General features: G+C 66.5%; 1 protein-coding gene across 7 annotated transcripts in view; it reads right to left on the bottom strand.

Moving 5' to 3' along the window:
• Positions 1-545: 545 nt before the first annotated feature.
• Positions 546-26,671, bottom strand: part of SPTBN4 (spectrin beta, non-erythrocytic 4) — a 101,115-nt gene continuing 74,989 nt past the window's right edge. For 5 of the 7 annotated variants that reach the window (XM_075016901.1, XM_075016905.1, XM_075016903.1 and 2 more), the window contains 17 exons: positions 23,323-23,586; positions 21,678-21,902; positions 20,609-20,698; positions 16,581-16,859; positions 14,699-14,829; positions 14,417-14,621; positions 13,234-13,611; positions 12,801-13,045; positions 10,648-10,786; positions 10,085-10,169; positions 9,508-9,704; positions 6,786-7,312; positions 5,523-5,622; positions 5,030-5,307; positions 4,108-4,281; positions 2,848-2,890; positions 546-2,434 (listed from right to left, as the gene is read on the bottom strand). In XM_075016901.1, coding sequence (XP_074873002.1) covers positions 2,273-2,434; positions 2,848-2,890; positions 4,108-4,281; positions 5,030-5,307; positions 5,523-5,622; positions 6,786-7,312; positions 9,508-9,704; positions 10,085-10,169; positions 10,648-10,786; positions 12,801-13,045; positions 13,234-13,611; positions 14,417-14,621; positions 14,699-14,829; positions 16,581-16,859; positions 20,609-20,698; positions 21,678-21,902; positions 23,323-23,586 — 3,522 coding nt within the window. In that variant the 3' untranslated portion in view covers positions 546-2,272. Of the gene's footprint in view, positions 2,435-2,847; positions 2,891-4,107; positions 4,282-5,029; positions 5,308-5,522; positions 5,623-6,785; positions 7,313-9,507; positions 9,705-10,084; positions 10,170-10,647; positions 10,787-12,800; positions 13,046-13,233; positions 13,612-14,416; positions 14,622-14,698; positions 14,830-16,580; positions 16,860-20,608; positions 20,699-21,677; positions 21,903-23,322; positions 23,587-26,671 lie in introns of those variants that run through there. The other 2 variants (XM_075016906.1, XR_012648513.1) reach the window with 2 other exon arrangements.

Below are 26,671 nucleotides of genomic sequence, written 5' to 3'. Positions count from 1 at the left end.
ATGGTGCTCCTGGGGGTGTCATCCCAGACCCCTCTTGGTACATGGGGCTTTGTCGAGGCCCGGCTCTGCCTGCCCGCAGCAAGCCAGGGCTGCGACGCACTGGGGGGGAGGGGACGTGTTGGCTGGAGCCAGAGAGGCAGACAGCTCAGGCTAAGGGTAGTGAGGTACCTCACCCCTTGGGGTGCCAGCAGCCCCCATCCTCCCCTAGCTTGGTCTCGCCACTCCCCAGCTGCCCCTTTGAGCCCTGATCCCCCAAACCTGTCCGAGTCTGCTCTCCAGCTGCCGTTGGGCCTGCCCCGGGTGCAGAACCCCAGATTGAGAGGCAGGAGGTGCTGCCCTTGGGGGGCTGTTCAGAATTGCCTCATTTCTAGGATGACTTTAGCTAGGACGCGTGGGGCCTGCCAGACAGACAGAGTCCTTGGCCCTCAGATCCCTTTGCCCGGCCATACCAGTCTCCCCCCGTCCGCGCAAGCCCCTGGACCGGCTGCACCCCCGGCAAACACACAGCTTCCAGCGCAACGCGGCCATCACGCTCCACAACCGTTCCTGTCCCTTTATTGGCTACAAGTGTGAAGCAGGTTCCCCCGCTGCCCAAGGCAGCTCCCAGGTGTGGCTACAGGGGTTACAGTCATACAGCTCTAGGCAGGGCTCAGTAGATTGCTACAAGTCAAGTGGAGTCACCAGCACCCCAGCCGGGCTCGGGGTCTGGGCTGTGGTGGGGCGGGGGGACAGCGCATGCAGCCAAGGAGCCGGCAGCCCTCTGGGAAACCTGGGCCCCAAACACACACTCCCCAAAGAAGAATAGTGAAGCCCAGCCCCAGGGCGCTGCCCTGCAGGAAGCACGGTCCAGCCAGGGAGGGAAAGCGGAGTCTGCGGCGAGAGAGGAGATCCCAGAGGGACACGGCTCCGGGGCAGAGAAGCGGCTTTATTTTCATTTCGGCCGGGAAGGCGGCTGTGCTCTGGTGCTGGCAGGGAGTGTGCATGGAAGGTGGGAACCGCAAAAGCGAAGACGGCTGCGCTCTGGGACCCAGCCCCATCTCCAGCTCCCTGCCCCCCAGGGCCCTGAGCGCTGATGCAGAGCTAAACCCAAAGAGCAGCACAGGGCCCTGGAGAATTGGCCCCTAGCTTGGCTCTGGCCAAAGAACCAGCCCCGAGGGCCCAGGCACCGCGTTCTGCTCACGCTCAGCACCCCCAGGGCCTGTGCTGAGCCGGACCAGGCCTCGCTACGGGAACTGGCCTCTGGCCCACCCTGGAGCCAGGCACCAGTGGGAGCCAGCCCAGTACGATCTACTCCTTCGGAAAGACCGCAGGCCTCCCGTCTCAGCCCTGCCCCAGGCGGCGTTCCAAAGGCCGGGGCCCAGTAAGGCCTGACGGGTTACCACTGGGACCATCCAGGCTCTGGGGGGGACACGGCAGGGGAGGGGCACCAGCCCCATGACACACGCAGGGGAACATGAAGAGCCGATGGGGGCGGTCACGCTGCAGCGGGAGGTGGGTCCTGGGGTGGCAGCAGGGGAGAGGGAGGGGATGATGTGTGAGGGACGCAGGCGCTCCCCTCCAACACCCGCCTGGCCCGGCCTGGCCATGGGCCCAGCCTGCGCCAGCCCCGGTGGGAACAGCAGGAACACTGGGAAGTACCCTCGCCTGGGGCCCAGGACGCTGATCCAGTGTGCACTGACGCGTAAGGGCCTATGCAGGGCCAGTGCGCCAGGCTAACGAGCTCAGAACCCGGCCGGCTCCGGCCTCCAGCCGCACTGCCCCAGGCCAATGAGCTGAGAAAACGCAGCGGCTTCCCAGCCCGGAGAGGGAACTGCCAGTCCTGGGTGCCCGACGCTGCCCAGCCCCTGCAAGGTGCAGCCAGGGAGGAAGAGGACAACGGCTCTGGGCTCCAGCACGTCCCTCGGGATGAAATGAGGTGAGCCAGGCCCAGCCACCCCAGAGGCCCTTTCCCTGCACAGAAGCTGCCAGTCCCAGGGATTCCAGGCGTGGGTTTTGCATATATCTTCCTGTGGAGAGGAGCTGGGCCAGCCGGCGGCTCTCTCCGATGCAGGTGCAGGAAAACAGGTGATGCCTCTTCCCCTCCAGCGCCTGAGCGGTTCTCCCTGCTGTCTGCACTCCATGTGAGGCACGTTCTGCAGCCCCCCTCGGGCCTGGCTTCCTGCAGCAGGGAGTGGGGCTCCCCATTTCCAGGGGCTGTGCCGGCAGGGGGCTGCCTGGGGTGTGTTCAGAAGACTGGCTCGGCTCTGCCCCCGGCAGCGCGCCCTGCACCACCTCACTTCTTCCGCCCGGACGTGCTGGCCCGCCGGTCGCCGTCTCGCTTGGGGTTGCCCTCGTCGGTGGAAGAGGTGGTGAGCAGCGCCTGGCTCCAGCGGGCGATCTCGGCGTGCTCCTGCGCAGACGCTGAGAGCGCCTGGATCCACCTCTTCATCTCCTCCTGCCGGACAGAGGCCAGAGCCCGTGAGCCCCCGGCCCGTACCCACCGCCCAGGCCTTTGGGCGATGCTGCACTGCTGTGGGTGAGTGGGGGGCCGGCTGAACCCCTGGCTCCAGCCCCCAGCACACCTGCTGGAGCCCCGTGGGGAAAGCCTTCCATGTTCCATCTGCACCTGGGCCAACGGCCGGACGTGGCTGAGCCGTACTGTGCCCAGCAGCCAGGCCTGCAGAGCCAGCGCTGCCCCGCCTGCGACGGGGCCACGCTGCACCCACCAGCCGTGAGACTGGGCTGGGCTCTGGGGCCCACCGCTCTGCAGAGCTGCAGCCTGCCTGGGGCTCACCCGGCCCCCCTCAGCCACAACAGCCTGCGTGCGGCCCTGGGCGCCCGAAGCAGCAAGACCCCAGCAGCACCTACCTCGTCCTTGGCCTGGAGCAGGAACTCGCTGCCCTCGCTGGTCCTGGGGGAGCAGGCGGAGCAGCGTTAGCCTCTGTGGCGGGGGGCTGCCCGGCCCGGGCCAGGCGTGGGGGCGGGGGCAGGGGCAGCCTCAGGACAGTCCACATGGGGGGTGACAGAGGGACAATGGCTGCTGCTCCAGCCCCACACACCCAGCCTGGCTCAAGCCCTGCGCCGTAGCCACCCCAGAGAGAGGAGCCATCCCTGCCCAGAAAGCCACTGCCCCCGGGCCAGGCGCCTGTGACCCGTGTTGGGGGGAGGGGCCGGGCACCTGTGACCCGCGTTGGGGGGGGGAAGGGCCGGGCGCCTGTGACCCGCGTTGGTGGGGGGGGGAAGGGCCGGGCGCCTGTGACCCGCGTTGGGGGGGGGAAGGGCCAGGCGCCTGTGACCCGCGTTGGTGGTGGGGGAAGGGCCGGGCGCCTGTGACCTGCATTGGGGGCGGGGAAGGGCCGAGCGCCTGTGACCCGCGTTGGGGGGGGGAAGGGCCGAGCGCCTGTGACCCGTGGGAGGGGGGGGAAGGGCCAGGCGCCTGTGACCCGCGTTGGTGGGGGGGGAAGGGCCGAGCACCTGTGACCTGCATTGGGGGCGGGCAAGGGCCGAGCACCTGTGACCCGCGTTGGGGGGGGAAGGGCCAGGCACCTGTGACCCACGTTGTGGGGGGGGGAAGGGCCGGGCGCCTGTGACCTGCGTTGAGGGGGGAAGGGCCGGGTGCCTGTGACCTGCGTTGAGGGGGGAAGGGCCGGGTGCCTGTGACCTGCATTGGGGGTGGGGAAGGGCCGAGCGCCTGTGACCCACGTTGTGGGGGGGGAAAGGCCGGGCGCCTGTGACCTGCATTGGGGGCGGGGAAGGGCCGGGCACGTGTGACCTGCGTTGGGGGGGAGGGGCCGGGCGCCTGTGACCCGCGTTGGGGGGGAGGGGCCGGGCGCCTGTGACCTGCATTGGGGGCGGGGAAGGGCCGAGCGCCTGTGACCCACGTTGTGGGGGGGGAAGGGCCGGGCGCCTGTGACCTGCATTGGGGGCGGGGAAGGGCCGGGCACGTGTGACCCGCGTTGGGGGGGAGGGGCCAGGCGCCTGTGACCCGCGTTGGGGGGGAGGGGCCGGGTGCCTGTGACCCGCGTTGGGGGGGAGGGGCCGGGCGCCTGTGACCCGCGTTGGGGGGGAAGGTCCGGGCGCCTGTGACCTGGGGTCGGGGTGGCCAGGGCGTGAGGTGGCCGGACTCACTTGAGCTTGAAGACGTTCTTCTTCTTCTTGTAGTCGCTGGCGACGTGGCAGGTGGCCTGGTGCAGGCTGAGCAGCGGCTCCCCCCCATGGGTGCTGCCCGAGGCCTGTCCCTTGGCGTCCTTGTAGAAGCCCAGGTCCCCTTTGCTCAGCACGCAGTACAGGTTAACCCAGGACCTGCCACAACAGAGACAGCCCCTGTCAGGCTCGGCGCTGCCCAGAGCCCGGCCGAGATCAGGGCCCCGTCGGGCCGGGCGCTGCCCAGAGCCCGGCCGAGATCAGGGCCCCGTCGGGCCGGGCGCTGCCCAGAGCCTGGCCGAGATCAGGGCCCCGTCGGGCCGGGCGCTGCCCAGAGCCCGGCCGAGATCAGGGCCCCGTTGGGTCGGGCGCTGCCCAGAGCCTGGCCGAGATCAGAGCCCCGTCGGGCTGGGCGCTGCCCACAGCCCGGCCGAGATCAGGGCCCCGTCGGGCCGGGCGCTGCCCACAGCCCGGCCGAGATCAGGGCCCCGTCGGGCCGGGCGCTGCCCACAGCCCGGCCGAGATCAGGGCCCCGTCGGGCCGGGCGCTGCCCAGAGCCCGGCCGAGATCAGGGCCCCGTCGGGTCGGGCGCTGCCCAGAGCCCGGCCGAGATCAGGGCCCCGTCGGGCCGGGCGCTGCCCAGAGCCCGGCCGAGATCAGGGCCCCGTCGGGCCGGGCGCTGCCCACAGCCCGACAGGATCCCCCGGAGCCGACACGCAGGCCGTGGGACGCAGGGACTGGCCCAGGGTCGCTGGGAGAGTCTGTGACACAGCTGGGACTTGCGCCCTGGACTCTGCAGCCTGCTGCCCTCCCCCTGCTGCAGGAGGCTGGTGGGACCATCCCGGGAGGGGACAGGCCCAGTGGGGCAGAGCAGAACCCCAGCCCTGTGCCCAGGCCAGCCCCTCACCTGTTGGAGGCCTTCTTGTTGGGAGCCTCCAGGTCATGCTTGCGGCCGAGGAAGCCCTCCTGCTGGACGGTGTGGGTGGGGGGCGGCGGGGGCGGGGCGCTGCTCTGGGCGGGTGCTGAGCGGGACCTGCGGGTCTCCCCCGGGGGCTGGCTGGGGTCTTTGGGCCGCGGCCTCCTCCTGGGCTTGGGCCTGTCGCGGGCTCGGGGCCGGTCCGGGCGCGGCATCCTCTCGGGCAGCAGGTCGAGGCCACTGGGCAGGCGGGCGGGCGAGTCACGGGGCTGGCGGGGCCAAGGCGGAGCGTGAGCACAGGGAGGCCCCCTGTGCCCCGGGCAGCTCTCAGGGGGCACAACTGGCAGGAGCCAGGGCTTGGCTCTCCCTGGGCAGGGTGCGCTCGACCCCAGCTCCCTTCCCCTGCTGGGCGGGCAGTCAGCCCAGCGCTGCACACCCAGGGCCAGACCCCTGGACGGCACCAACCACGCCGGCGGACACTCACCGGGGCTGGGGCCGGGGCTGGGGCTGGGGCCAGGGCTGGGGCCGGCGCCGTGGTCTCCTTCTCCTGCAGCTGCTCCACGATATCGGCCAGCGTGGTCTTGCTGCCGACGGAGAGAGAGGGGGAGATTTGCAGTGGCAGGCGGGGCACGCCAGCGCTGGGGGAAGTGCTCAGGGTGCCCCGAGTGGCTGGAGCCCGGCTGGGCCTGCACACAGGACAGCGGCATGAGGGGGAGGCGGGGCGGGGACAGTAACAGGAGGTTCCCAGGAGCGGGAAAACCATCTGGCTCTAGTGGAACCTGCTGGGACAGCGTCTCCTACCCCGACCCAGGAGCCAGGGGCAGGCCCAGGACGCTGCCAGGAGCCAGATGCAGGAGCTGGGGGAGGCGCCGGGTGCTGGGTGGGGGACTCTGCCCGGAACCAGGTCTTCCTTGCTCAGAGTAACAGGTAATGGGTCGGGAGCTGCAGGCGGCTGTCCAAGGGGAGCGGAGGCTGGCGCTGCTCAGCCAGAGGGCCGCTGGTGCCAGCGCGGCCAGGTCTGTGAGAGATGCTCCTGGGGGCAGTGGCAGGGCAAGTGCATGGCTGGCAGAGCCCTCTGGAGACAGGGGCCGGCCTGGCAGCTGGCACAGAGCTCAGGGGCCCTTGGGCTGCTGCCACCCGAACCAGGTCACGCCACAAGCATGGCAGGAGGCCCATCCAACCCTGCCAAGAGCCCAGGGTGCTCCCCGTGGCCGCGCCCGAGAAACCAGCTGCAGCGTGGTGGCGCCAGTCAGTCCCGAGCCCCCTCCCGTGTCTCGGGGACCCAAATGAGCTGCACAGCAGGTGAGGCGGGGCGGGTGTGGGGCCCAGGCTGCCGGGCGGTGTGTGTAGAGTGATGCCCCTCCGCACAGCCCCTGCTTGCGTCCTGCAGCGCTGCCCCCGCCCCGTTTTCACTCCCTCCTCCTGCGCTCCGATCAGGGCTGCTGGGGCCGCCCCAGCCGGCTGTGTGCAAAGGAGGCGCCAGGTAACCCGAGGCCGGGGAGGCAGCTCAGTTCGCCTGACACTGGCCTCTGCCTGGGCCCAGCCTGGGTCGCTCCCAGCCAGCCAGGTGCTCCTCCCCCAGGCGAGCTGGGCTGAAGGCCTCCCCGTGCCCACCTGCGGCAGGAGCCTACTCGCAGGTTAGTGCCACGGGCGAAGACCAGCCCAGCCCTCCCCTGCCCTGCCCAGCCCTGCCCAGCCCACCTGCCCGCCGACAAACGCCCGCCTGGCTGCGGAGCGCGACACTCACCCGCCCCCTCTGGGCTCATGCCGCGGCGTCTCCTGCTCACTGGAGTCCTGCCGCTCCCGCCGCCGCTCCCGCCGCCGCTCCGGCCCCTCGCCATGTGGCGTCTCCTGCTCGCTGGGCTCCGGGCGCTGCTCCCGCACCTGCTCTGCTGGCGGCTCCGCCCGGCCGGCCTGGGCCTGGGCCTGCTCCACCAGCACCACTCCGCCCTCCGGCACCGGCTCGGCCAGCGCTCTCACCTCCCTTGGCCTCCCGGCACCAGCGGCCAGGCCCTCGGGCACACGGTCCAGCTGGGGCTGCAGCCGCTCCGGTCTCGTCTCCTGCTGCACGTAGCCCACCTTGGCCTCCAGCGCCCCCGCTGGCTCCCCTGGGCCCCCGCTGGGCATGGCCGCAGGCTCCGTCCGGCCCCGCAGCAGGTCCTGGCGCAGCAGCGAGGCGCCCCGCGGGCCCAGCTCACTGGCCTCCCCCAGGAATTTGCGGCCCAGGAGCGGCGTTGCCGGCTGCTTGCTCTGCTCGGCCCTCAGCTTCTCTATCTGCGGGCGACAGGGCCTGTTACGGCGCTGCAGGCCCGCGTTCCGGCCTGGCTCGGGAGGGAGCAGAGCCTGGAAATTCCCTGCCACACGGGGTGCACACTGGGAGCGTGGCTGGAGGACGCAGGGCCCAGACTGCTCCCCAGGGCCCCCCACCCTGCCCACAAAGCGGGGTTGGGGGTGTGATGTCAGTGGGTTTTAAATGAACGTGAGAACCAGCATCCCAGGGAGGGGTGTAGCGAGAGCTGCTGAGCCAACGGATCCGTTCCTGCTGCTCACGGCTCTCACGTCTGCAGGGGGAGTTGGCTCCGGCAGGGTCCCTCGCCAGGGAAAGCCTGAACTGATTCCAACCCACAGCTGCAGAACGCCCCCAAAAGGCCACGACTCTCCACCGGGACCGTGCTCCGAGAGGGACAGGGCCAATGCGTGTCCCTCCTCGTGGGCAAGGGGAGAAGAGGAACCCTGAGGATCCTCCGGTTGGTCTTCAATCATCCATCCTGAGTCCCGCTCACCACTTCAGACGCATCTCTGCAGTCAGCTGAGCCGGGAAGGGCCCCGACCGCCTCGCGAGGGAGGTTCTCCAGAGCCTGCGCCACCTGCGGCAGCCGCCCTCAAGCATTTCATGGTTGGGGGATGTAATTCGACGCCTTTAGCGTTTTTCACTCTCCTCCACCCACCTTCCTTTCTATTCATGAGCCGGTAGCTCGGGTTGGCCAGCCCCAGCACGGGTGCCAAGAGCGGCAAGCGAGTGGGTTTTCATTGTCACCCGAGGCGGGAGCTCAGCCCCGTCCCTCCTCCCACATGCAGCCGGGAGCTTGCTCCTAGCCAGGCTGCCTGGGGGTTCGCCAAAGACCAGCTCACGCTGCCAGCCCCCGCCTGAACAGCATCGTTCTGCACTGGCAGTTATGAACGCTGTCGGAAGAAGGACCGTTAGTGACTCTGAAAAGTGCCGCCGGCACTCAGACCGTACGAGAGGTCAAAAGGTCAAATTTTGGCCCTCCGCCTTGGAAAGGGGCAGGTGCCTGGTGCAGACGTCCCCGGCGCCAGCTGGGCCCAGCGCGCAGCCGGCCGGCCCCGAGGGGTGCAGCGCCCTGGGGCTGGGGAACCCGGCTGAAACTGGGGCGACTGGCTGACATGACCTCTCCTCGGGGTGGGGAGCTCTGGGGTGCCCCAGGGAAGCCGGCGGGTGGGAGGGAATTGCTGGGTGATGTCTGGGCGGGCAGTGGAGGACAGCCGGGTTTGGTGCCCTGCAGCGGAGGGCCCCGGTTGGGCTGGACGTACTGTTTGAAGCACTTTGCCCTGGCCTGGTTCTCTCGGCTGTGCCTGGAAACCTTCTCACCTACTACAGGGGTGCGCCATGCTGTGGCTTCTCCAACTGCCCCAGGCCTGGGCAGGGGATCGGGGTTTGGGCTCTGGGTGGGGGCATTGGGGCACTGGGGGTTACCAGGATGTCTGGGGACCGACTGGCTCAGCAGCAGAAAAGCAGAAAGGGACCTGGAGGTTATGGTGGATGAAAGGCTGGATATGAGTAAACAGTGTGCCCTGGTAGTCAAGAAGGCTAACGGCATACTGGGGTGCATTAGGGGGAGCATTTCGAGCAGCTCTACAGAGGTTGCTATTCCCTTCTATTCGGCACTGGTGAGGCCACATCTGGAGTACTGTGTCCAGTTTTGGGCCCCCCAGTATAAAAAGGATGCGGATTTGCTGGAGCGGGTTCAGCCAAGGGCAACAAAAATGATTAAGGGGCTGGAGCACATGACCTGTGAGAAGGGGCTGAGGGATTTGGGCTTGTTTAGTTTGCAGAAGAGACGACTGAGGGGCGATTTGATAGCAGCCTTCAGCTTCCTGCAGGGGAGCTCTAAAGAGGCTGTTCTCAATGGTGACAGATGGCAGAACAAGGAGCAATGGGCTGAAGTTACAGAGGGAGATATGTAGGTTGAATATTAGGAAAAACTATTTTCCCAGGTGGGTGGTGAAGCACTGGAATGTGCTACCGACAGAGGTGATGGAATCTCCATCCCTAGAAGTTTAAATGTCCCGGCTTGACAAAGTCCTGGCTGGGATGATTTAGTTGGGGTTGATCCTGCTTTAGGCAGGGGGCTGGAATTGACGATCTCCTGGGGTCCCTTCCAGCCCCAGGGTTCTATGTTCCCTGCCAGGACCCCCAGCCTACCCTGCGGCTGCTCCACACCCCGTACCGTGGTCAGGCGCCGCAGGGAGCTGAACCTCTCCTCCCAGTTGGTAGCTGCCTTGCGAAAGGCCTCATGGCGCCGGATCAGCTGCTCCACTTCGTCCACGCTGCTGCCCAGGTCCTGGCTCTGCAGCAGCGGCTCCTGAGCCGTGAGCCAGGCATCCGCCACCACCGCCTCCTGGGCGAACTGGTGCACCTCCAGCACTGCCAAGAGCCGGGGAGGCGGGAGGGTGAGCACTGCCCGGCACTGAGACCCCCAGCACAGAGCAGGAGCCCCTCCTTCCCAAGCCATACTCCCCCACGCACCCCAAACACTCCTCCCCTGCACTGCAGGCCCTGCACCATGGCCACCCCCACCCCACTCCATCCACCCACGTGCGGAACGAGGCCGGTTACGTGCGGCAGGGGCCCCACCCCCCCACCCCCCTCCTCCTCCTCCTCCACATCCCTGTCCACCAGTGGCCACTGAACACCAGAGGGGGCTGGCCCGACTCGCCCAGGGCATGTGGCAATGAAGAGCCAGGGAAGGGACCCAGGAGTCCTGGCACCCAGCCCCCTGCTCTGCCCACCAGCCTGGTGCTCACTCTGCTGCAGCCACTCCCAGTGCTTGTCCCACCGCTCTGTCACCTCCTGCTGTTTGCTCTTCAGCCTTTCCAGGTGGCCCCTGATCTGCAGAGAGAGGAACGGGTCTGCCAGGGGCTGTCCCCCTTCCTTTGGGGCCCTCCACCCCTGCACCCCCCGGGGTCCTCCCCTGCCCCCAAGAGCCCTCCTGGGATCCCTCCCCACCCCTAGAATCTTTCACACCCTCCATCCCTGAGACACCCCCAGCACCTTGGATCCCCCCAGCCTCCTGGTACCCATGAGCCCCTATGATCCCCCAGCTTCTGGGATCTTCCCCCATGGCCCTGGACCCCCCCCACCAGGACCCCCTGCCCCTGGGATCCCCTCACCCAGGAGTTCTGGGCATGCTCCTTGGCTCCCTGCAGAATAGGGAGTCTCTGAGCTGCGTCCTCTTGGCTGCGCCCGCTCCCAGGGTGCTCAGTCCCACCCAGGGCCCCAGCGTACACAGAGGAGCAGCAGGCCGAGGGCCCAGGACAGGGAGTTGCGGGATGGGGAAGACAGTCCCATGGCCAGGTGCCTGTGTTACCTCCTCGGAGGTCGGGCTGCCTTTCAGCACCAGGCTCTCGCCCAGCTCCACGCAGGCCGTCACGCTCGGGCTCCGGGCTTCCAGCTCCCGCTTCAGGCCCTGGTGATAGCTCATCAGCACCTCCACCGAGGACACGTCCCTGGGGGGAGACGAGCAGGGCTGGGACAAGGGCCCCAGCCAGCCCAGCTCAGCCCAGCAGCTCCTCCCAGGGCCAGGCCAAGACCCAGGGCTGGCGCAGGCACCAGCGAGGTGTGATGTTATCGGATTTGGATTGCACATGGAAATCATTCTTGCAACCACCATCCCAGCACCATCCTCGTGCCAAGGGAGGGCTCCGGCGAGTCACCGAATGGGTTTGTGCTGCTGACGTTTGTACCAGTTTGGCACGGGCAGTTACAAGGGCCAGCACTGGGCTGGTCGTGAAATGCTCGTTTCTGGGAGCTCCCAACAGGAGGCGGGCAGCCTGTGGTGAGCAGCACCCAGCCAAGCCGAGCTCGACTTGGCAGAGAAAGGGGCTTATCAGACTCCAGCCAACATCCGGGCAGACAGGCGAGGGACAGGTGACTGGCTCCAGCCCGGCTGTGCTCCCACTCAGGAGTCCCTCCACCTGGGTGAGGGGCCCTGCAGCTCCTCCCACTCAGTCTCCATCCAGCTCAGCTCTCCAGGAGCAGCTCGGCTCTGAGCGGGGCCCAGGGACTCGCCCGCCGCCTGCCCACCCGCCCCAGCAACGGACGGATGCCAGGGGCTTTCCAGAGCGCAGCCATTCCACCCCCTGCAGCCGGCGCTGCGCTGGGACTGGGGTGTGCGAGTCGATGGCTTCAGCCACGTCACCCCCTCCCTGTCCGTCCGTCCTTCCTATGAACGACCCTTCCTGAGTCCCCGGCGCCAGCTGGGCCCAGCGCACGGCCGCCCAGCCCCACGGGGTTCAGCGCCCCGGGGCTGGGGAACCCGGCTGAAACTGGGGCGACTGGCTGACATGACCTCTCCTCGGGGTGGGGAGCTCTGGGGTGGCCCAGGGACGCCAGCGGGTGGGACGGAATTGCTGAGTGACATCTGGCCGGGCGGCGGGGGACAGCCGGGTTTGGTGCCCTGCAGTAGAGGGATCCAGCTGGGCTGTGGGGAGCCCTGTCCCCAGCAGTCCCCGATTTGGCTGTCCCAGTGGTGCCTGGACAAACCTCCAGTATTACACTGGGGCTACGTCTACACGTGAAGCCTACATCGAAGTAGCCATAGGCTATTTCGATGAATAACATCTACACGTCCTCCAGGGCTGGCAACGTCGATGTTCAACATCGACGTTGCGCAGCACCACATCGAAATAGGCGCAGCGAGGGAACGTCTACACGCCACAGTAGCACACATCGAAATAAGGGTGCCAGGCACAGCTGCAGACAGGGTCACAGGGCGGACTCAACAGCCAGCTACTCCCTTAAAGGGCCCCTCCCAGACACACTTGCACTAAACAGCACAAGATACACAGAGCCGACAATGAGTTGCAGACCCTGTCCATGCAGCATGAATCCCCCGCTGCAGCAGCAGCAGCCAGAAGCCCTGGGCTAAGGGCTGCTGCACACGGTGACCATAGAGCCCCGCACGGGCTGGAGAGGCAGCGTCTCTCAACCCCCCAGCTGATGGCCGCCATGGAGGACCCCACAATTTCGACGTTGCGGGATGCGGATCGTCTACACTGTCCCTACTTCGACGTTGAACGTCGAAGTAGGGCGCTATTCCGATCCCCTCATGAGGTTAGCGACTTCGACGTCTCGCCGCCTAACGTCGAAGTTAACTTCGAAATAGCGCCCGACGCGTGTAGCCGCGACGGGCGCTATGTCGAAGTTGGTGCCGCTACTTCGAAGTAGTGTGCACGTGTAGACACAGCTTGGGTGAGTCAGACCCCAGATTCTCTGCCCCAGGAGCTCAGGCCTGGCCTGCAGCCCTCACAGGCAGCTGCACATTGGAGAGGCCTGGGGCGCCGGCAGCTGCTGCAGGGGAGATGGACGCAAGAGGGTAACACGGCCGAGGGGGTGGGCAGGCGGCAGGTCACAGAGCGGGTTGGTGCAGGGGAGGTCAGGCTGCCTGGCTGCTGCTGGCCGAAGGCTGGGTTGCGCTCAACCATCTGAGGCTCCCCCAGCCAGGCCCAGCAGCCCTGGTACCTGGGCTTCTCGTCGGTGCTGATCTGGCAGAGGACGCCGTCCATCCAGGAGATCAGGTCGCGCACCATGTTGGTGAAGCGTATCTTGTCCGTGGTGGTGGTGACCTGCAGCCGGCACGCCTCGCACGAGCTCAGCAGCTCCTTCCACGCCCGCAACACGTCCTGCTCCTTGCTGGCTATGGCCTCGGCGTTCTCCCCCGCGTACACTGTCCGCAGCTGGGCCGCCCCCTCCTGCAGCTGCCGCACCTGCAGGGCCACGGAGGGCAAGTGGGGTACAGTGCGGCCCTGGGGCTGGGCGCCCACCACGAGGGTCACATGCAGCTGCTTCTGCGGTGGGGGGGCTGGTTAAACAGCGCCCAGTTGCCGGGTGGCGAGACGCCTGCGCCTCTGTGTATCCCCCCAGAGCTCCCACCCCTTCACCCCCAGCCCCTCACCTGGCTGACCAGCACCTGCACGTCGTGCTCGAAGGAGCTGAGCACCCGCTGCAGGGCCCCCGCGGAGCTCTTGGCTTCGCAGGCCGCCACCTCGGGCAGCTGCTGCCTCTTCTCCTCAATGTGGGCCTGCACCTCCTTACAGTCACTGAAGAACTTGTGCAGCTCGTGGGAGGCGGCCAGCATCTGGGCCCGCGTCTCCATCAGCTCCAGCAGGTCAGCCCAGGCCTCGTTCAGCCCGTCCTTCCACTCCGCGATGGTGGCTGCGTCCACGTGCCCGTAGTCGATCAGTTCATCCACCATCTGGTTCACGGCTGAGAGCCGCTCGTTCCCCACACTTCCCGTCTCACTGGCGAATGCCGAGAACTTCTCCTGCAGGAGCTGGGGATCGGGGGGGTGGGGGCGTGAACCAGGGCACAGCACAGAGACTCTGGCCTGGGGCAAAGAGCGCGGCACAGGCACGGCGGCGTGGCACAGAGCGCGGCGCAACGCATGGCACGGACAGCGGCGTGGCACAGAGCGCGGCGCAACGCATGGCACGGACAGCGGCGTGGCACAGAGCGCGGCGCAACGCATGGCACGGACAGCGGCGTGGCACCGGGCATGGGAGAGGGACAGCGGCGCAGCACGGCACGGCACAGAAAGCAGCACGGGTACCACAGCCCCTGGCCAGGGCACAGCACCAAGAACGCAGCCAGAGATGAGCGGCACGTCCCCTGGACACCGCGACACAGGACATGGCGGGGACACAGCAGCCAGCCTGGGACTGGGGCCCGGCCCGGCCCGGGACAAGTGGTGAGAGCGAGGTGTGGCCTGGGGCACAGGGCGATGGGCAGGGGGGTGTCACAGCACGGGGGGGGGGCTCCCGGGGCAGGCAGTGGAAGGGTGTGTGGCCTGGGGGTGGCTGGGGCAGACCTGGGGGTAGCTAAGACAGAGGGATACGGGGTCAGGGGACGGGGGGGCAGCCAGGGCAGGTGATGGGAAGTGGGGGGCAAGTGCCATAAAGTTCCCAGGGCTGTGCTAGGCAGGCCGGGTTTGGCCCAGGGGCACCGGGGAGGGGGTGTGGCACGAGTCCAGCCCAGGGGCAGCGGGGGGCTGTGGGGCACAGGGGCAGCAGGGGTGAGGCGCAGGGTGAGCCTGGTGGTGCCGGGAGCACAGCGCAGGTCCGGCCCAGGCCTCCGCTCACCGTGACGTGCTCGAAGTCCTGGCCCAGCTCCGGGGACCCGGCCACCACCTCCTTCTCGGCGATCCAGTGCTCCAGGTCGGCCACCTGGCGGCTGAGCTGGTAGAGCCAGTACTGCTGCTCCAGCCTGGCCCGGCGCTCCTCCGCCAGGCCCTTCAGAGACACGTAGAGCCGGTCAGCCTGCGACTGCCGCCTGCTGACCTGTTCGCTGGGAAGGACACACCGGTCAGCGCCGAGAGCCCGGCGAGGGGCCGCGGGCGGGCGGGGGCGATGGGGGGTCCCTACCTGGCGGGGTGGCCCAGCTCCAGCAGGGCGCGGCACTGCCGGGACAGCTGGGCGATGGTCTCCTCGTAGCTCTCCATGGCCTGCTCCAGCAGCAGGTGCTTCTTCAGCAGCTGCAGGGTGCTCTGCTCGTCCTGCGCCAGCGCCAGCGCCAGGCTGGGGTCAGTGGGGCTGAGCCAGAGCCCCAGCCTGCCGCCGAACGGGGACGGGGCAGGAGCCAATTGTCTACCCTGCCGGGGATAGCGCCCCCCCGCCGCCCTGCTGTGCCCCCCGCTGCCCCACAGCGCTCCCGCAGTGAACCACACTGCCCCCCCGCTGCCCCACACCGCCCCTGCAGTGCCCCCCGCTGCCCCCCAGCGCTCCCGCAGTGCCCCACAGTGCCCCCCCGCTGCCCCCCAGCGCTCCCGCAGTGCCCCACAGTGCCCCCCCGCTGCCCCACAGCGCTCCCGCAGTAACCCCCCGCTGCCCCACAGCGCTCCCGCAGTGCCCCCCCCGCTGCCCCACAGCACTCCCACAGTGCCCCACAGCGCCCCCCACTGCCCCACAGCGCTCCTGCAGTGCCCCCCGCTGCCCCACAGCGCTCCCGCAGTGCCCCACAGTGCCCCCCCGCTGCCCCACAGCGCTCCCGCAGTAACCCCCTGCTGCCCCACAGCGCTCCCGCAGTGCCCCCCCCGCTGCCCCACAGCACTCCCACACTGCCCCACAGTGCCCCCCCGCTGCCCCACAGCGCTCCCGCAGTAACCCCCCGCTGCCCCACAGTGCTCCCGCAGCGCCCCCCCCGCTGCCCCACAGCGCCCCCCCGCTGCCCCACAGCACTCCTGCAGTGCCCCACACCGTCCCGCAGCGCTCCTGCAGTGCCCCCCCACTGCCCCACAGCACTCCCACAGTGCCCCACACTGCCCCACAGCGCTCCCGCAGTGCCCCACACTGCCCCCATCGCTGCCCCAAACCACCCCACAGTGCCCCCCGCTGCCCCACAGTGCTCCCGCAGTGCCCCACACTGCCCCACAGTGCCCCCCGCTGCCCCACAGCGCTCCCGCAGCGCCCCCCCGCTGCCCCACAGCACTCCTGCAGTGCCCCACACTGTCCCGCAGCGCTCCTGCAGTGCCCCCCCGCTGCCCCACAGCACTCCCGCAGTGCCCCACACTGCCCCCATCGCTGCCCCAAACCACCCCACAGTGCCCCCCGCTGCCCCACAGCGCTCCCGCAGTGCCCCACACCACCCCGCAGTGCCCCCCCACTGCCCCACACCGCCCCTGCAGTGCCCCCCAGCTGCCCCAAAGCACTCCCACAGTGCCCCACAGTGCCCCCCCACTGCCCCACAGCACTCCCGCAGTGCCCCCCGCTGCCCCACACCGCCCCACAGTGCCCCCGCTGCCCCACAGCACTCCTGCAGTGCCCCACACCACCCCGCAGTGCCCCCCTGCTGCCCCACAGCACTCCCGCAGTGCCCCCCGCTGCCCCACACCGCCCCGCAGTGCCCCCCTGCTGTCCCACAGCACTCCCGCAGTGCCCCACACTGCCCCACAGTGTCCCCCGCTGCCCTACAGCGCTCCCGCAGTGCTCCATACTGCTCCATGCCCCACTCCACAGCACACCACTCCCTGCCCCACAGCAGACCTCACAGTGCCCCACCACACCCCCCCCGCTGCCCCACACCCTGACCTGCAGTGTGCCCCACTGACCCACTCCCTGCCCCACACCACCCCACAGCACCCCCCATGCCCTGCCCCAGAGCACCCTCCACTGACCCACTCCCTGCCCTGCAGGGGCCCCGCTGCCTGTCTCCTGCCTGCAGCCCCCCAGCACCTCACTGGGGCCAGCTCTGCCTGCCAGGGGAGAGCGCTCTCCATGCGGCCCTGTCCTGCCCCACAGCGCGCCTCACCTTGCCCTTCTCCTCGTTCATCATGAGCAGCTCCTGCTCGCTGAGCCAGGCCTCCACCTCGCCCACGTCGAAGTAGTACTGCTCCACCTGGTAGGTGGCATCCAGCCGCTGCTGGCGCTGCTCCGCCTTCTCCCGCAGCACCCCCCACAGCTCCCGCAGCTGCTCCTGCAGCCGCCGCACCCCGTCCACCTCGGGGCTCTTGATGGCGGCCAGGGCGTCGGCCCGCTGCAGCACCTCCTCCACCTGGGCCTGGTGCACCTGCAGCTCCCGCCGCAGGTTCTGGAGCAGGGCGGGGAGAGAAATCTCTGTGTCATTCTCCTGCAACCCGGTTTGCAGCCTCGACACCAGGGATGCCCCAGCTGGGGTTCGCGGACCCCTGAGGGGATTGCAGGGGGGCCGTGAAAAAAATGAAAGACAAATACAAATGGTCGTGGAAAGTAAGTTGCAAGTAAATTGCAAAGTTACAGCCGATGATTATTTCTAAATTAGACGTTTTCCAGGGATGTTACTAACGGCCGCCCGAAAATCGATGGGATGGGTCCTGTTTCCTGGCAGCTAGAATCAGCTTTGAGCGGGGTCTGTGAGTGGTTTGGGGCTGTGGGGGGCACACTGGGAACCACTGCTGGGTACCGGTTAGTTATTATTATAGACTTTTACGTGGAAAAACTCGGAATTTTTCTGAATCTCTTCAGAACGTCCAGCCCTGAAGAAGTGGGTCCGTCCCCCGAAAGCTCATCAGCTCATAAATCATCTTGTTAGATGTTAAAGTGCTCCGGGACTGCTTGCTTGTTATATGGAAACCTTGCAGTTTCTTTATGGCGGTGTGAAGGTGTCAGTACACACAGGTGGGAGAGACAGCTCAGCAGTTTGCGCACTGGCCTGCTAAGCCCAGGGTTGTGAGCTCTGTCCCTGAGGAGTCTGCAGCAAATAGATTTAAAAAAAGAAACTGCGAGGGTGCATGGTCTTGCGGAGAGGGCAGGGGACAGGACTCGGTGACCTCCCAGCTCTATTTAAAACAACCCACGCAGCAAAGAGACAGAGAAACTGCGCATTACGTCCTTCCACCCAGAACGCTGCACAAAGCCTCTTGCACCAGCTCCTGGTGTGATGGTCCCTAAGAACAGAGAATCTCTCGGTACCAGACTAGATCCCTCCCCGTGACTGAACTGCCTGGCCTACGGAACGACTGGGGTGCGCCAGGCGAGCGCCTGGGAAGAGCGCCAAGCCCTGCCAGGCAGGGAGAGCAGCAGCAGGCTTGGCCTGGGGAGTCAGAGGAGCCCTTTTTGGAAAGCGGATTCCAAGGCAGGCTTTGCAGATGAAAGTGGCGGTGCCGGGGGGACTGACTGACGCAGCCAATCCAAAGCCAGCAGTCCTGCAGCACCCCAAAGACTAGCAATAAGCCGTTCATCCCAGCTTTCCCGCCACACGCCTGTATTTACACCATCTCGTCTAAGAAAATGGGCCAACTGGCCCGGGTTTTGCAGGGCTCCTCTTCCCCACACCCGGTGTCTCAGGGTGGCAGCCCCCACTGCCAGGGAGTTCCTGCCCTGTTCCCTGGCCATCTCCTCCATGTGGCAGCTGCCCCATTACTCAGCGGCCCCTGCTGCCAGAGAGCTCCGCCACTGGGCAGCTGCCTCTTTCTGCAGCGTCCCACGCCTGGGGGAGGCAGCTCCTGCTAGGGGGAAGCCCCATTCCATGGCCCTGTGCCGAGGACCCCTGCCACGGGGTGGCTGTGGCATTCCCTGGCTCCCCTGCCAGGAGACTGAAAACCCCTGTTCTCAACACCTGCCTCCCTGGGGGGGAGCAGAGGATGGGGGCTCTTCATTGGATGGCTGCAGAGCCCTGACTTGGGACAGCAGCCCCCCATCCCTGGGGGCTGGTGCCCCATATTTGCCATCGGGCATGCGATCACCCTAATGATGTTATTTCTTAGGTGACGAGCTTTCGTGGGAGAGACCTGCTTCTTCCCAGCCAGGGAACAACAGCCAACAACTGACAGTCTAAAAAAAGATGGAAAAAATAAAAGAAAAGAGCTGGCAAATCAGCTAGCCGGGCAGAGAGGCAGGCGGAGTGGGTGGGCGGAGCAGATGGATGGGCAGGAGGAGCAGGGAGGTGGGCAGGTGGGCAGAGTGGGCAGAACACAGTAGGTGGGCAGGAGGAGCGGGCGGGCGGGCAGAGCAGGGAGGTGGGTGGGCAGGCAGATCGGGAAGGCAGGTGGAACGGGCAGGCGGGTGGGCAGACAGAGTGGGGAGGCAGGTGGGTGGGCAGAGCAGGGAGGTGGGCAGTTGGGCGGACTGGGCAGGCAGGCAGAGCAGGGAGGCGGGCGGGTGGGTGGATCTGGAGGAGTGGGAAGGTAGGTGGAGCGGGCAGAGCGGGCGAGCAGAGCGCCGTGGGCTGCCTGTGGGCACAGCGAGTACCAAGGGTGGGGAAATTGCCCTTGCCATGCCTGAGATAACAGAGCTGTGCTGCGACGAAGGTGACAGGTATGAAAGTTGAGAGGAAACCCCCCTCGGCCGTCACTCTGCCAGCGGGCGCCCTTTGAAAGTGCACACCAGGGCGGGGCAGCGCTGGGCTGGGCCGGGCCGGGCCGAACCACACACGGGGGGACGTACGCTCCGCTTCCTAAGGGCTGAGTTGTGTCCATCCATCCTTTGGCAAAGCGACTGTCCAGCCTGGCCGTGGCCTGGCAGAGGGCGCGGCTGGCATGAGGGCCTGGGCGTGTGCAGGGGCCACTAACTGGGGCAGACGTGCATGAGAGAGGCCACTATAAACCCAGGGCGTCTTGCAGGGGGACCCCAGGTCTCGTCTTGTCAGCACTGGAGCACCGATCCAGATCGGCAGGAGCCCGGCTCCACCCCTCCCCCATCTAACTCACCTGGTCAGGGACGGGGTTGGGGGGAAACAAACAGCTGGTACCGACGACAAGACCATGCGAGACTCTGTGTGTGTGTGTGTGTGTGTGAGACCGTGCATGTGTGACAGAGAGATCGTGTGCCTGTGTGAGAGATCATGCACGTGTGCGAGATTGCACGTGTGAGATTGTGCGCGTGCATGAGAGAGATCGTGCACGTGCATGAGAGATCGTGTACATGCGTGAGATTGCACATGTGAGATTGTGCGCGTGCATGAGAGAGATTGTGCACATGCATGAGAGATTGCGCATGTGATTGTGCGTGTGTGTGAGAGATCGTGCACGTGCGTGTGAGAGATTGCACATGTGAGATTGTGCGCATGCATGAGAGAGATCGGGCACGTGCGTGAGAGATTGCGCATGTGAGATTGTGCATGTGCGTGTGAGAGACTGTGCATGTGAGATTGTGCGTGTGCATGAGAGAGATTGTGCACATGCGTGAGAGACTGTGCATGTGATTGTGCGTGTGTGTGAGAGATCGTGCACGTGCGTGTGAGATTGCACATGTGAGATTGTGCACATGCGTGAGAGAGATTGTGCATGTGAGATTGTGCATGTGCGTGTGAGAGACTGTGCATGTGAGATTGTGCGCGTGCATTTGAGAGATCGTGCACATGCATGAGAAATTGTGTACATGCGTGTGAGAGATTGCACATGTGAGATCGTGCATGTGCGAGATAGAGATCGTGCATGCGGTAAAGCAGAGACAGGATCTGGGTTACCAATAAATGTGGCGTTTTGCCGCATCCCCTGTAAAAGATCCCCCTTTGCTCTCTGACGTGTGCCTGGCCCATGGGCAGGGTTAGCTGCACCCAGGCACACCTGGGGGCCCTGCCAGGCGGGACCCCAGCACAGTGCAGACACTGGGGAGTGGGGCCCCAAAACCGCCCCTGGCGACAGGGACAGCGCCCGAGGCAAAGCCAAGGGCTGGGGCTAGTTCCCCCCAGTACCACACAGAGCCAGGGAGAAAAGCCGGCACCCAGCCCCTGGCTCTCAGCACTAGCCCCACTCCCTCCTGAGCCAGGGAGGGAACCCAGGCGTCCTGGTGCCCAGCCCCCCATGCTGCTTTAGCCACTAGTCCCCCAGGGGCCCAGGCTGGGCACGGAGCCGCACTCACCTGGTTCTTTCGGATGAAGTGCTGCACCGACTGCAGGCTGCTCCCGTACTCTGCACAGGCGGCCAGTGGCAGCCGCTCCTGGGCCCAGACCTGCAGGGAGGGAGAGAGCCGGGAGCCGCGGCACAGGGCCCAGGTGGGGCCTCAGGGGGCCACAAGCGCCTCCTCAGACCCCCATGCACCAGCTCCCCGCCTGGGGGAAATCAGTGACACTGCCCGGGGGTACAGGCCCAAACGCCCACCGGGGGGAAATCAGTGACACTGCCCTGGGGGTACAGGGCCAAACGCCCACCGGGGGTAAATCAGTCACACTGCCCGTGGGTACAGGGCCAAATCCCCACCTGGGGTAAATGAGTCACACTGCCCATGGGTACAGTGCCAAACACCCGCCGGGGGTAAATCAGTCACACTGCCCGTGGGTACAGAGCCAAATCCCCACCTGGGGTAAATCAGTCACACTGCCCGTGGGTACAGGGCCAAATCCCCACCTGGGGTAAATCAGTCACACTGCCCGCGGGTACAGGGCCAAACACCCGCTGGGGGTAAATCAGTGACACTGCACGGGGGTACAGGGCCAAACGCCCGCCGGGGGTAAATCAGTCACACTGCCCAGGGGTACAAGGCCTAACGTCTGCCAGGGGTAAATCAGTCACACTGCCCAGGGGTACAAGGCCTAACACCTGCCGGGGGTAAATCAGTCACACTGCACGGGGGGTACAGGGCCAAACACCCGCCGGGGGTAAATCAGTGACAGTGCACAGGGGTACAGGGCCTAACGCCCGCTGGGGTAAATCAATGACACTGCACAGGAGTACCGGGGACAGGTCCCCACTGATGTAAATCACTGTCACTCTACTGCAGTACTGGGGCCAGACGCCCACCTGGTGTAAATCAGTTTCACTACTGAAGTCACGTGGGCCAGATCCCCGTGGTGTAAATCCACAGCCCTCCACTGACCCCACAGTGCAGCGGTGCCCGGCCCCGCCTTGCCCCTGGCTGGAGCGGGAGTGGGGCTCTGACCTGTTCTGCCTGCTGGGCGCTCACCCCCCACCCCCCTCCGCTCCCAACTTACGATCTTGTCCTCCAGGTCGTGGCACACCTGGTGCACCTCCTTAGAAGCCAGCAGGACCCTCCTCCTCTCCTTCAGCGGCTCGATGAGCCGCACCAGCCGCGTGCCCACCACCGTCTGCTTCTCGGCCACCGCCTCCTTGCAGGCCGGCTCCAGCGGCAGAGCAGCCAGCTGGGCCTGCAGCTGCCCGGCCTCCTTGTACCAGTCTTCCACCTGCGACTCCATGCTCTGCGGGAGACAGGTCAGGGCCGCGCGCTGGCGGGAGGCTCGGCTCGGCTCGGCGGGGTCATTCGCAGGGAGCCGGCTGGGCCCTTCCCACCCGGGGCTGGCTCCCACTGGTGGGACCTGCGGAGCTGTGCTCATTTCCACCTGCTGAGGATCTGGCCCCGTGAAACCTCCCCACCACACTCAGGGCTGCAGGATGTGCTCAGCTCAGGGCTTTCAGAGCAAGCTGCTCCCGTGGTCGCTGAGCCATCCCTCCCCAGGCCCACAAGGGGCGAGCCCCAGCCCTGCCTCAGGGGCAGCGTGGGACCCCCATGCAGCACTCAGCTGCTGGACAGCAGCCTTGTGAGAGTCACAGGGGAAGGTCTCAATGGATCATACAACCCAGGGTGGGAAGGGAGCTCAGCGGTCACCGAGTGCAGCCCCCTGTCCAAAGCAGGATCAGCCCCCACTAATCATTGCAGCCAGGACCTTGTCCAGCTGGGACTTAAACACCTCTAGGGATGGAGATTCCACCACCTCTCTCAGTAACACATCCCAGTGCTTCACCACCCGCCTGGGGAAATAGTTTTTCCTAATATCCAACCTACACCTCCCCCTCTGTAACTTCAGACCATTGCTCCTTGTTCTGCCTTCTGCCACCCCTGAGAACAGCCTCTCTGCATCCTCTTTAGAGCTCCCCTCCAGGAAGCTGAAAGCTGCTGTCAAATCACCCTTCACTCTTCTCTTCTGCAAACTAAATAACCCAAATCCCTCAGCCTCTCCTCATAGGCCATGTGGCCCGATCATTTTTGTTGCCCTCCCCTGGACCTGCTCCGATGCGTCCACGTCCTTTCTACACTGGGGGCCCAGGACTGGACACAATACTCCAGCTGTGGTCTCCCTGGAGTGCAACTGACTGTGCCCACGAGGGTGCCCTCTTGGCGCCTGGGTGCCAGGGCCCCTCTGCAGTGGAGCAGGAGTAGCTGGAACACGGCATTTAGAACCTAGGCTCCCTGCCCAGTGTGCTGCCGTGCTCAGGTAACGGGGGCTGGTGCTGGGACTTCACCATTTCCTGGCCTGCTGCGCTGGGGCCTCTGCCTGTCTCCAGCCCCTCAGCCACTGCCTGGCACCTCCCACCCCAGTTGACTCAACCTTCGTGGGGTAGCAGTGAGATCCACTCTCCTCCTGACCCTGCCTTACGGTGCAGGCACCACTCCCGTCCCAGAGCTAGGACAGAAACCAGGAGCCCTGGCTCCCAGCACCCTGCTTTAACCACTAGATCACACTCCCCCTCAGAGCGAGGGCAAGAACCCAGCAGTCCAGGTGCCCAGACCTCCACCTTTCCTGCCCCCATGCAGCAGGCCCACATGCTGGGCTCGGTGGCACACAGCCAGGCCTCAGCCTTCAGGACACCTCCCTCCTAGCCCCACTCCCCCGGCCCTACCTGCAGTTTCTTCAGCTGGCTGCTGACGGTGGCCAGGCTGGCGCCAGCATCCACAGCCTGCAGCTGGCCCTCCATGTGCCCCAGCCTCTTGTCCAGCTCTGCGTAGCTCTGCACCAGCTGCTCCGCCTTGCTGGCCTCCAGGAGCTGTTGGGCCCTGGCCTGGGTCGTATCCTCCAGCTCCACCCAGCACTGCCGGATCTCGTCCAGCTGTTTCTGCACTGAGCTGGCCAGCTCTGGCTTCTCCTGCATGAGCTGCTGCCCCTCCTGTGTGGACAGAGACAGGGTCAGTGCCAGAGGGGCTGGCCTGGCACACAGAGCCTGCAAGGCCAGGCCCGGCACCGTGGTGGCTGTGCCAGGGAAGATCCTGGCTCCAGTGGGGTCAGCAGGGTCCCACTTCACCCCTCGTGCCCACAATGACACCAACAGGACTACTGACTTCACGGTCGGGGGCTGGGCATCACCCAGCCCGACAGGGCCCCAGTCGCTGTATTAAGAGCCCAAGTCTCCATGGCCCAGCTCTGGCCCTGGCACTTGCCCTGCATTTGAGCTAATGCTGCTCTCTCTGCTGTTGTCAGCGAGATGCACCTGCCCCCCCCAGCCCCACGCTATGGAGCATCCACCCTCGATCCCTGACCTTTGGGGCCTGCAATCTCTCTGCCCAGCTGAGCTCCCCATCTGCCTCTCACCTGTCAGCTCCAAGCCAGGGCCGGCCGAGGGGCAGAGCATGTGTTCCTTACTCTCCTGTAGTATCACCAAGTGGTGCCTCAGTTTCCCTAGGCACAGCCTCAGTGCGTGGTGGTGAGGGGCACTGTGGGTGTGAGGACTTCTGACAGGTACACAAGGGGCCTCCACGGCCTTTGTTACCCAGGGGAGCCCTTTCCTCCCAGAAACAGGCCAAGGCGGGAGCAGGGGCCTGGCTGGTCTGAGTTGGAACTGGGCAGTTGGGAGGTGGTCAGTCTGGGCTGGCTGCAGAGGGAGGAAGGGGCCAGGGCCCGGCTCAGGGACCCCTCTGGGCCCGTCTCCTCCAGCTGGATTGTACTGACACTTCTGGTCCCTGTGCTGACAAGTCTGTCCTACGCTGGGTCCCTGTCGCCCTGTAACCGCCCCCCATTCTCCTGCCCAGGGAGAGTCCATCTGCCTGCAGGGAGGTAGTGTGATGTGGTTCAGGGGTCCCTCTGCACTGCACCCCGTCCGCTGGCAGGAGTGACTCTCACTCAGCAGGTACAACAGAAGGTTTATTAGGCAACAGATGCCCAGTTTCTCACAGAAGCGACAGTACAGCAGTCAGAGACAGTCCTTTCAACCAGTCCTGGGGAGAGGACCCCGAGGGGTGCCCCTCTGGGGTGTAGCTTTCCCCTTCCTCAGGCTGGCTGCCTTCCAGCTCCTCTTCCCCTCGCCTCTCCCTGCCGCCCCCCAATTCAAAAAAACCCAGCTCGGCTCCTCCCTCCTCTTTGTTCAGGGCAGAGGTGTTACCTGCCAGTTGTAGCCCCAGGGTCATCCTTGCCTCTCACATCCAGCCTGACTCACACATGCACTCCCCCCACTCCATCACAGGCAGGACCTGGGGACCCCCCACTCTGACACACAAAGAGCTGGGGGGATCCAGCTACACACACAGAGCCAGGCCACAGCTACCCATGCACACACCTAGCGGATCCAGCTACACACATACCCACTCACACAGAGCTGGGGGGAGAGCCACTCACACACACACACAGCTGGGGGGACACAGCTACCCACACACAGCTGGGGGGTCACAGCTGCCCACGTACCCACTCACACACAGCTGGGGGGAGAGCAACTCACACACACACACAGCTGGGGGGACACAGCTACCCACACACAGCTAGGGGGACACAGCTGGGGGGTCACAGCTGCACACACACAGCTGGGGTCACAGCTGCACACACACACAGAGCTGGGGGGACACAGCTACACTCCTGGGCCACCCCTTTGAAAGCTGGGGGACGAGGCGGGAGGCCGTGGGGCTCCCCAGGACAGGTCTGGGCCCCGGCGCCTACGCGGGGCAGCCACAGCCAGGCCTGGTGCCACACTCCCAGGCCCTCCGAGGCGCTCACCCACCGTGTACGGCATCGCTCGTGCACCACTGCTGCTGGGCAGAGCCCCTGGGACCCGACTCACCAGGAACTGGGTGAAGGCACCCCCAGGACCAGGCCTTCGCTGGGGGCCAGGGGCCTGACCTCTCTGAGCCTGGAGCTCACCTGTCTCCCCACCTCTGGGCAGGGCTGGGGGCAGTCAGAGCCCAGCCCACATCTGCAGTGCGAGCTAGTCGCTGCAGGGCCAGGGACCCTGCAGGCATGTTCTGTGCCCAGCCCAGCTCCCATGTCGTGCCCGGGGGTGGGGTGTCTTGTGGTGTGGGAGCTGGGTAGGGTGGACAACTGGGGAAGGCTGGGCGGCGTGGGAGCTGAAGAGATGGGAGGGGTGGGTGGTGCGGGAGTGGGGGAGGGCGGCAGACACAGGAGCAGGGGTGCGGGCGGCGCGGGAGCTGAAGGGGCAGGTGGCGTAGGCAGTGGGGAGACTACGGGGTTGGCCTGTGCAGGAGTCGGGGGAGGGCGGGTGGAGTGGGAGCTGGGGGAGGGCGGGCAGTGCAGGTGGACGAAGGTGGGAGCGTGCAGCGTGGGAGCCGGGTGCAGGCGGTGTGAAAGCTGGGGGAGGGCAGGCGGCGTGAGAGATGCGGGAGGGCGGGCGGTGCAGGTGTCGGGGTGCAGGCAGACGGAGGTGGGAGCGTGCAGTGCGGGAGCCGGGTGCAGGCGGGGTGGGAGCTGGGGGAGGGCGGGCGGCGTGGGAGTTGGGGGAGGGCAGGTAGCGTGGGAGCTGGGGGAGGGCGGGCGGTGCAGGTGTCAGGGTGCAGGCAGACGGAGGTGGGAGTGTGCAGTGCGGGAGCCGGGTGCAGGCGGGGTAGAAGCTGGGGGAGGGCGCGTGGTGTGGGAGCTGGGGGAGGGCGTGCGGTGCAGGTGTCGGGGTGCAGGCGGACAAAGGTGGGAGTATGCAGCGCGGGAGCCAGGCGCAGGTGGCGTGGGAGCTGGGGGAGGGCAGGCAGTGCAGGTGTCGGGGTGCAGGCAGATGGAGGTGGGAGCGTGCAGTGCGGGAGCCAGGTGCAGGCAGGGTGGGAACTGGGGGAGGGCGGGTGGTGCAGGTGTCAGGGTGCAGGCGGACGGAGGTGGCAACGTGCAGTGCGGGAGCCGGGTGCAGGCGAGGTGGGAGCTGGGGGAGGGCGGGCGGTGCAGGTGTCGGGGTGCAGGCAGACGGAGGTGGGAGCGTGCAGTGCGAGAGCCGGGTGCAGGCGGCGTGTGAGCTGGGGGAGGGTGGGCGGTGTGGGAGTTGGGGG

Source organism: Carettochelys insculpta, chromosome 22, assembly GCF_033958435.1.
Source record: "Carettochelys insculpta isolate YL-2023 chromosome 22, ASM3395843v1, whole genome shotgun sequence".
Classification (NCBI taxonomy): Eukaryota; Metazoa; Chordata; order Testudines; family Carettochelyidae; genus Carettochelys; species Carettochelys insculpta.
The sequence above is the reverse complement of the archived record's forward strand: the minus strand, read 5'-3'. Positions and strand labels throughout refer to the sequence as shown.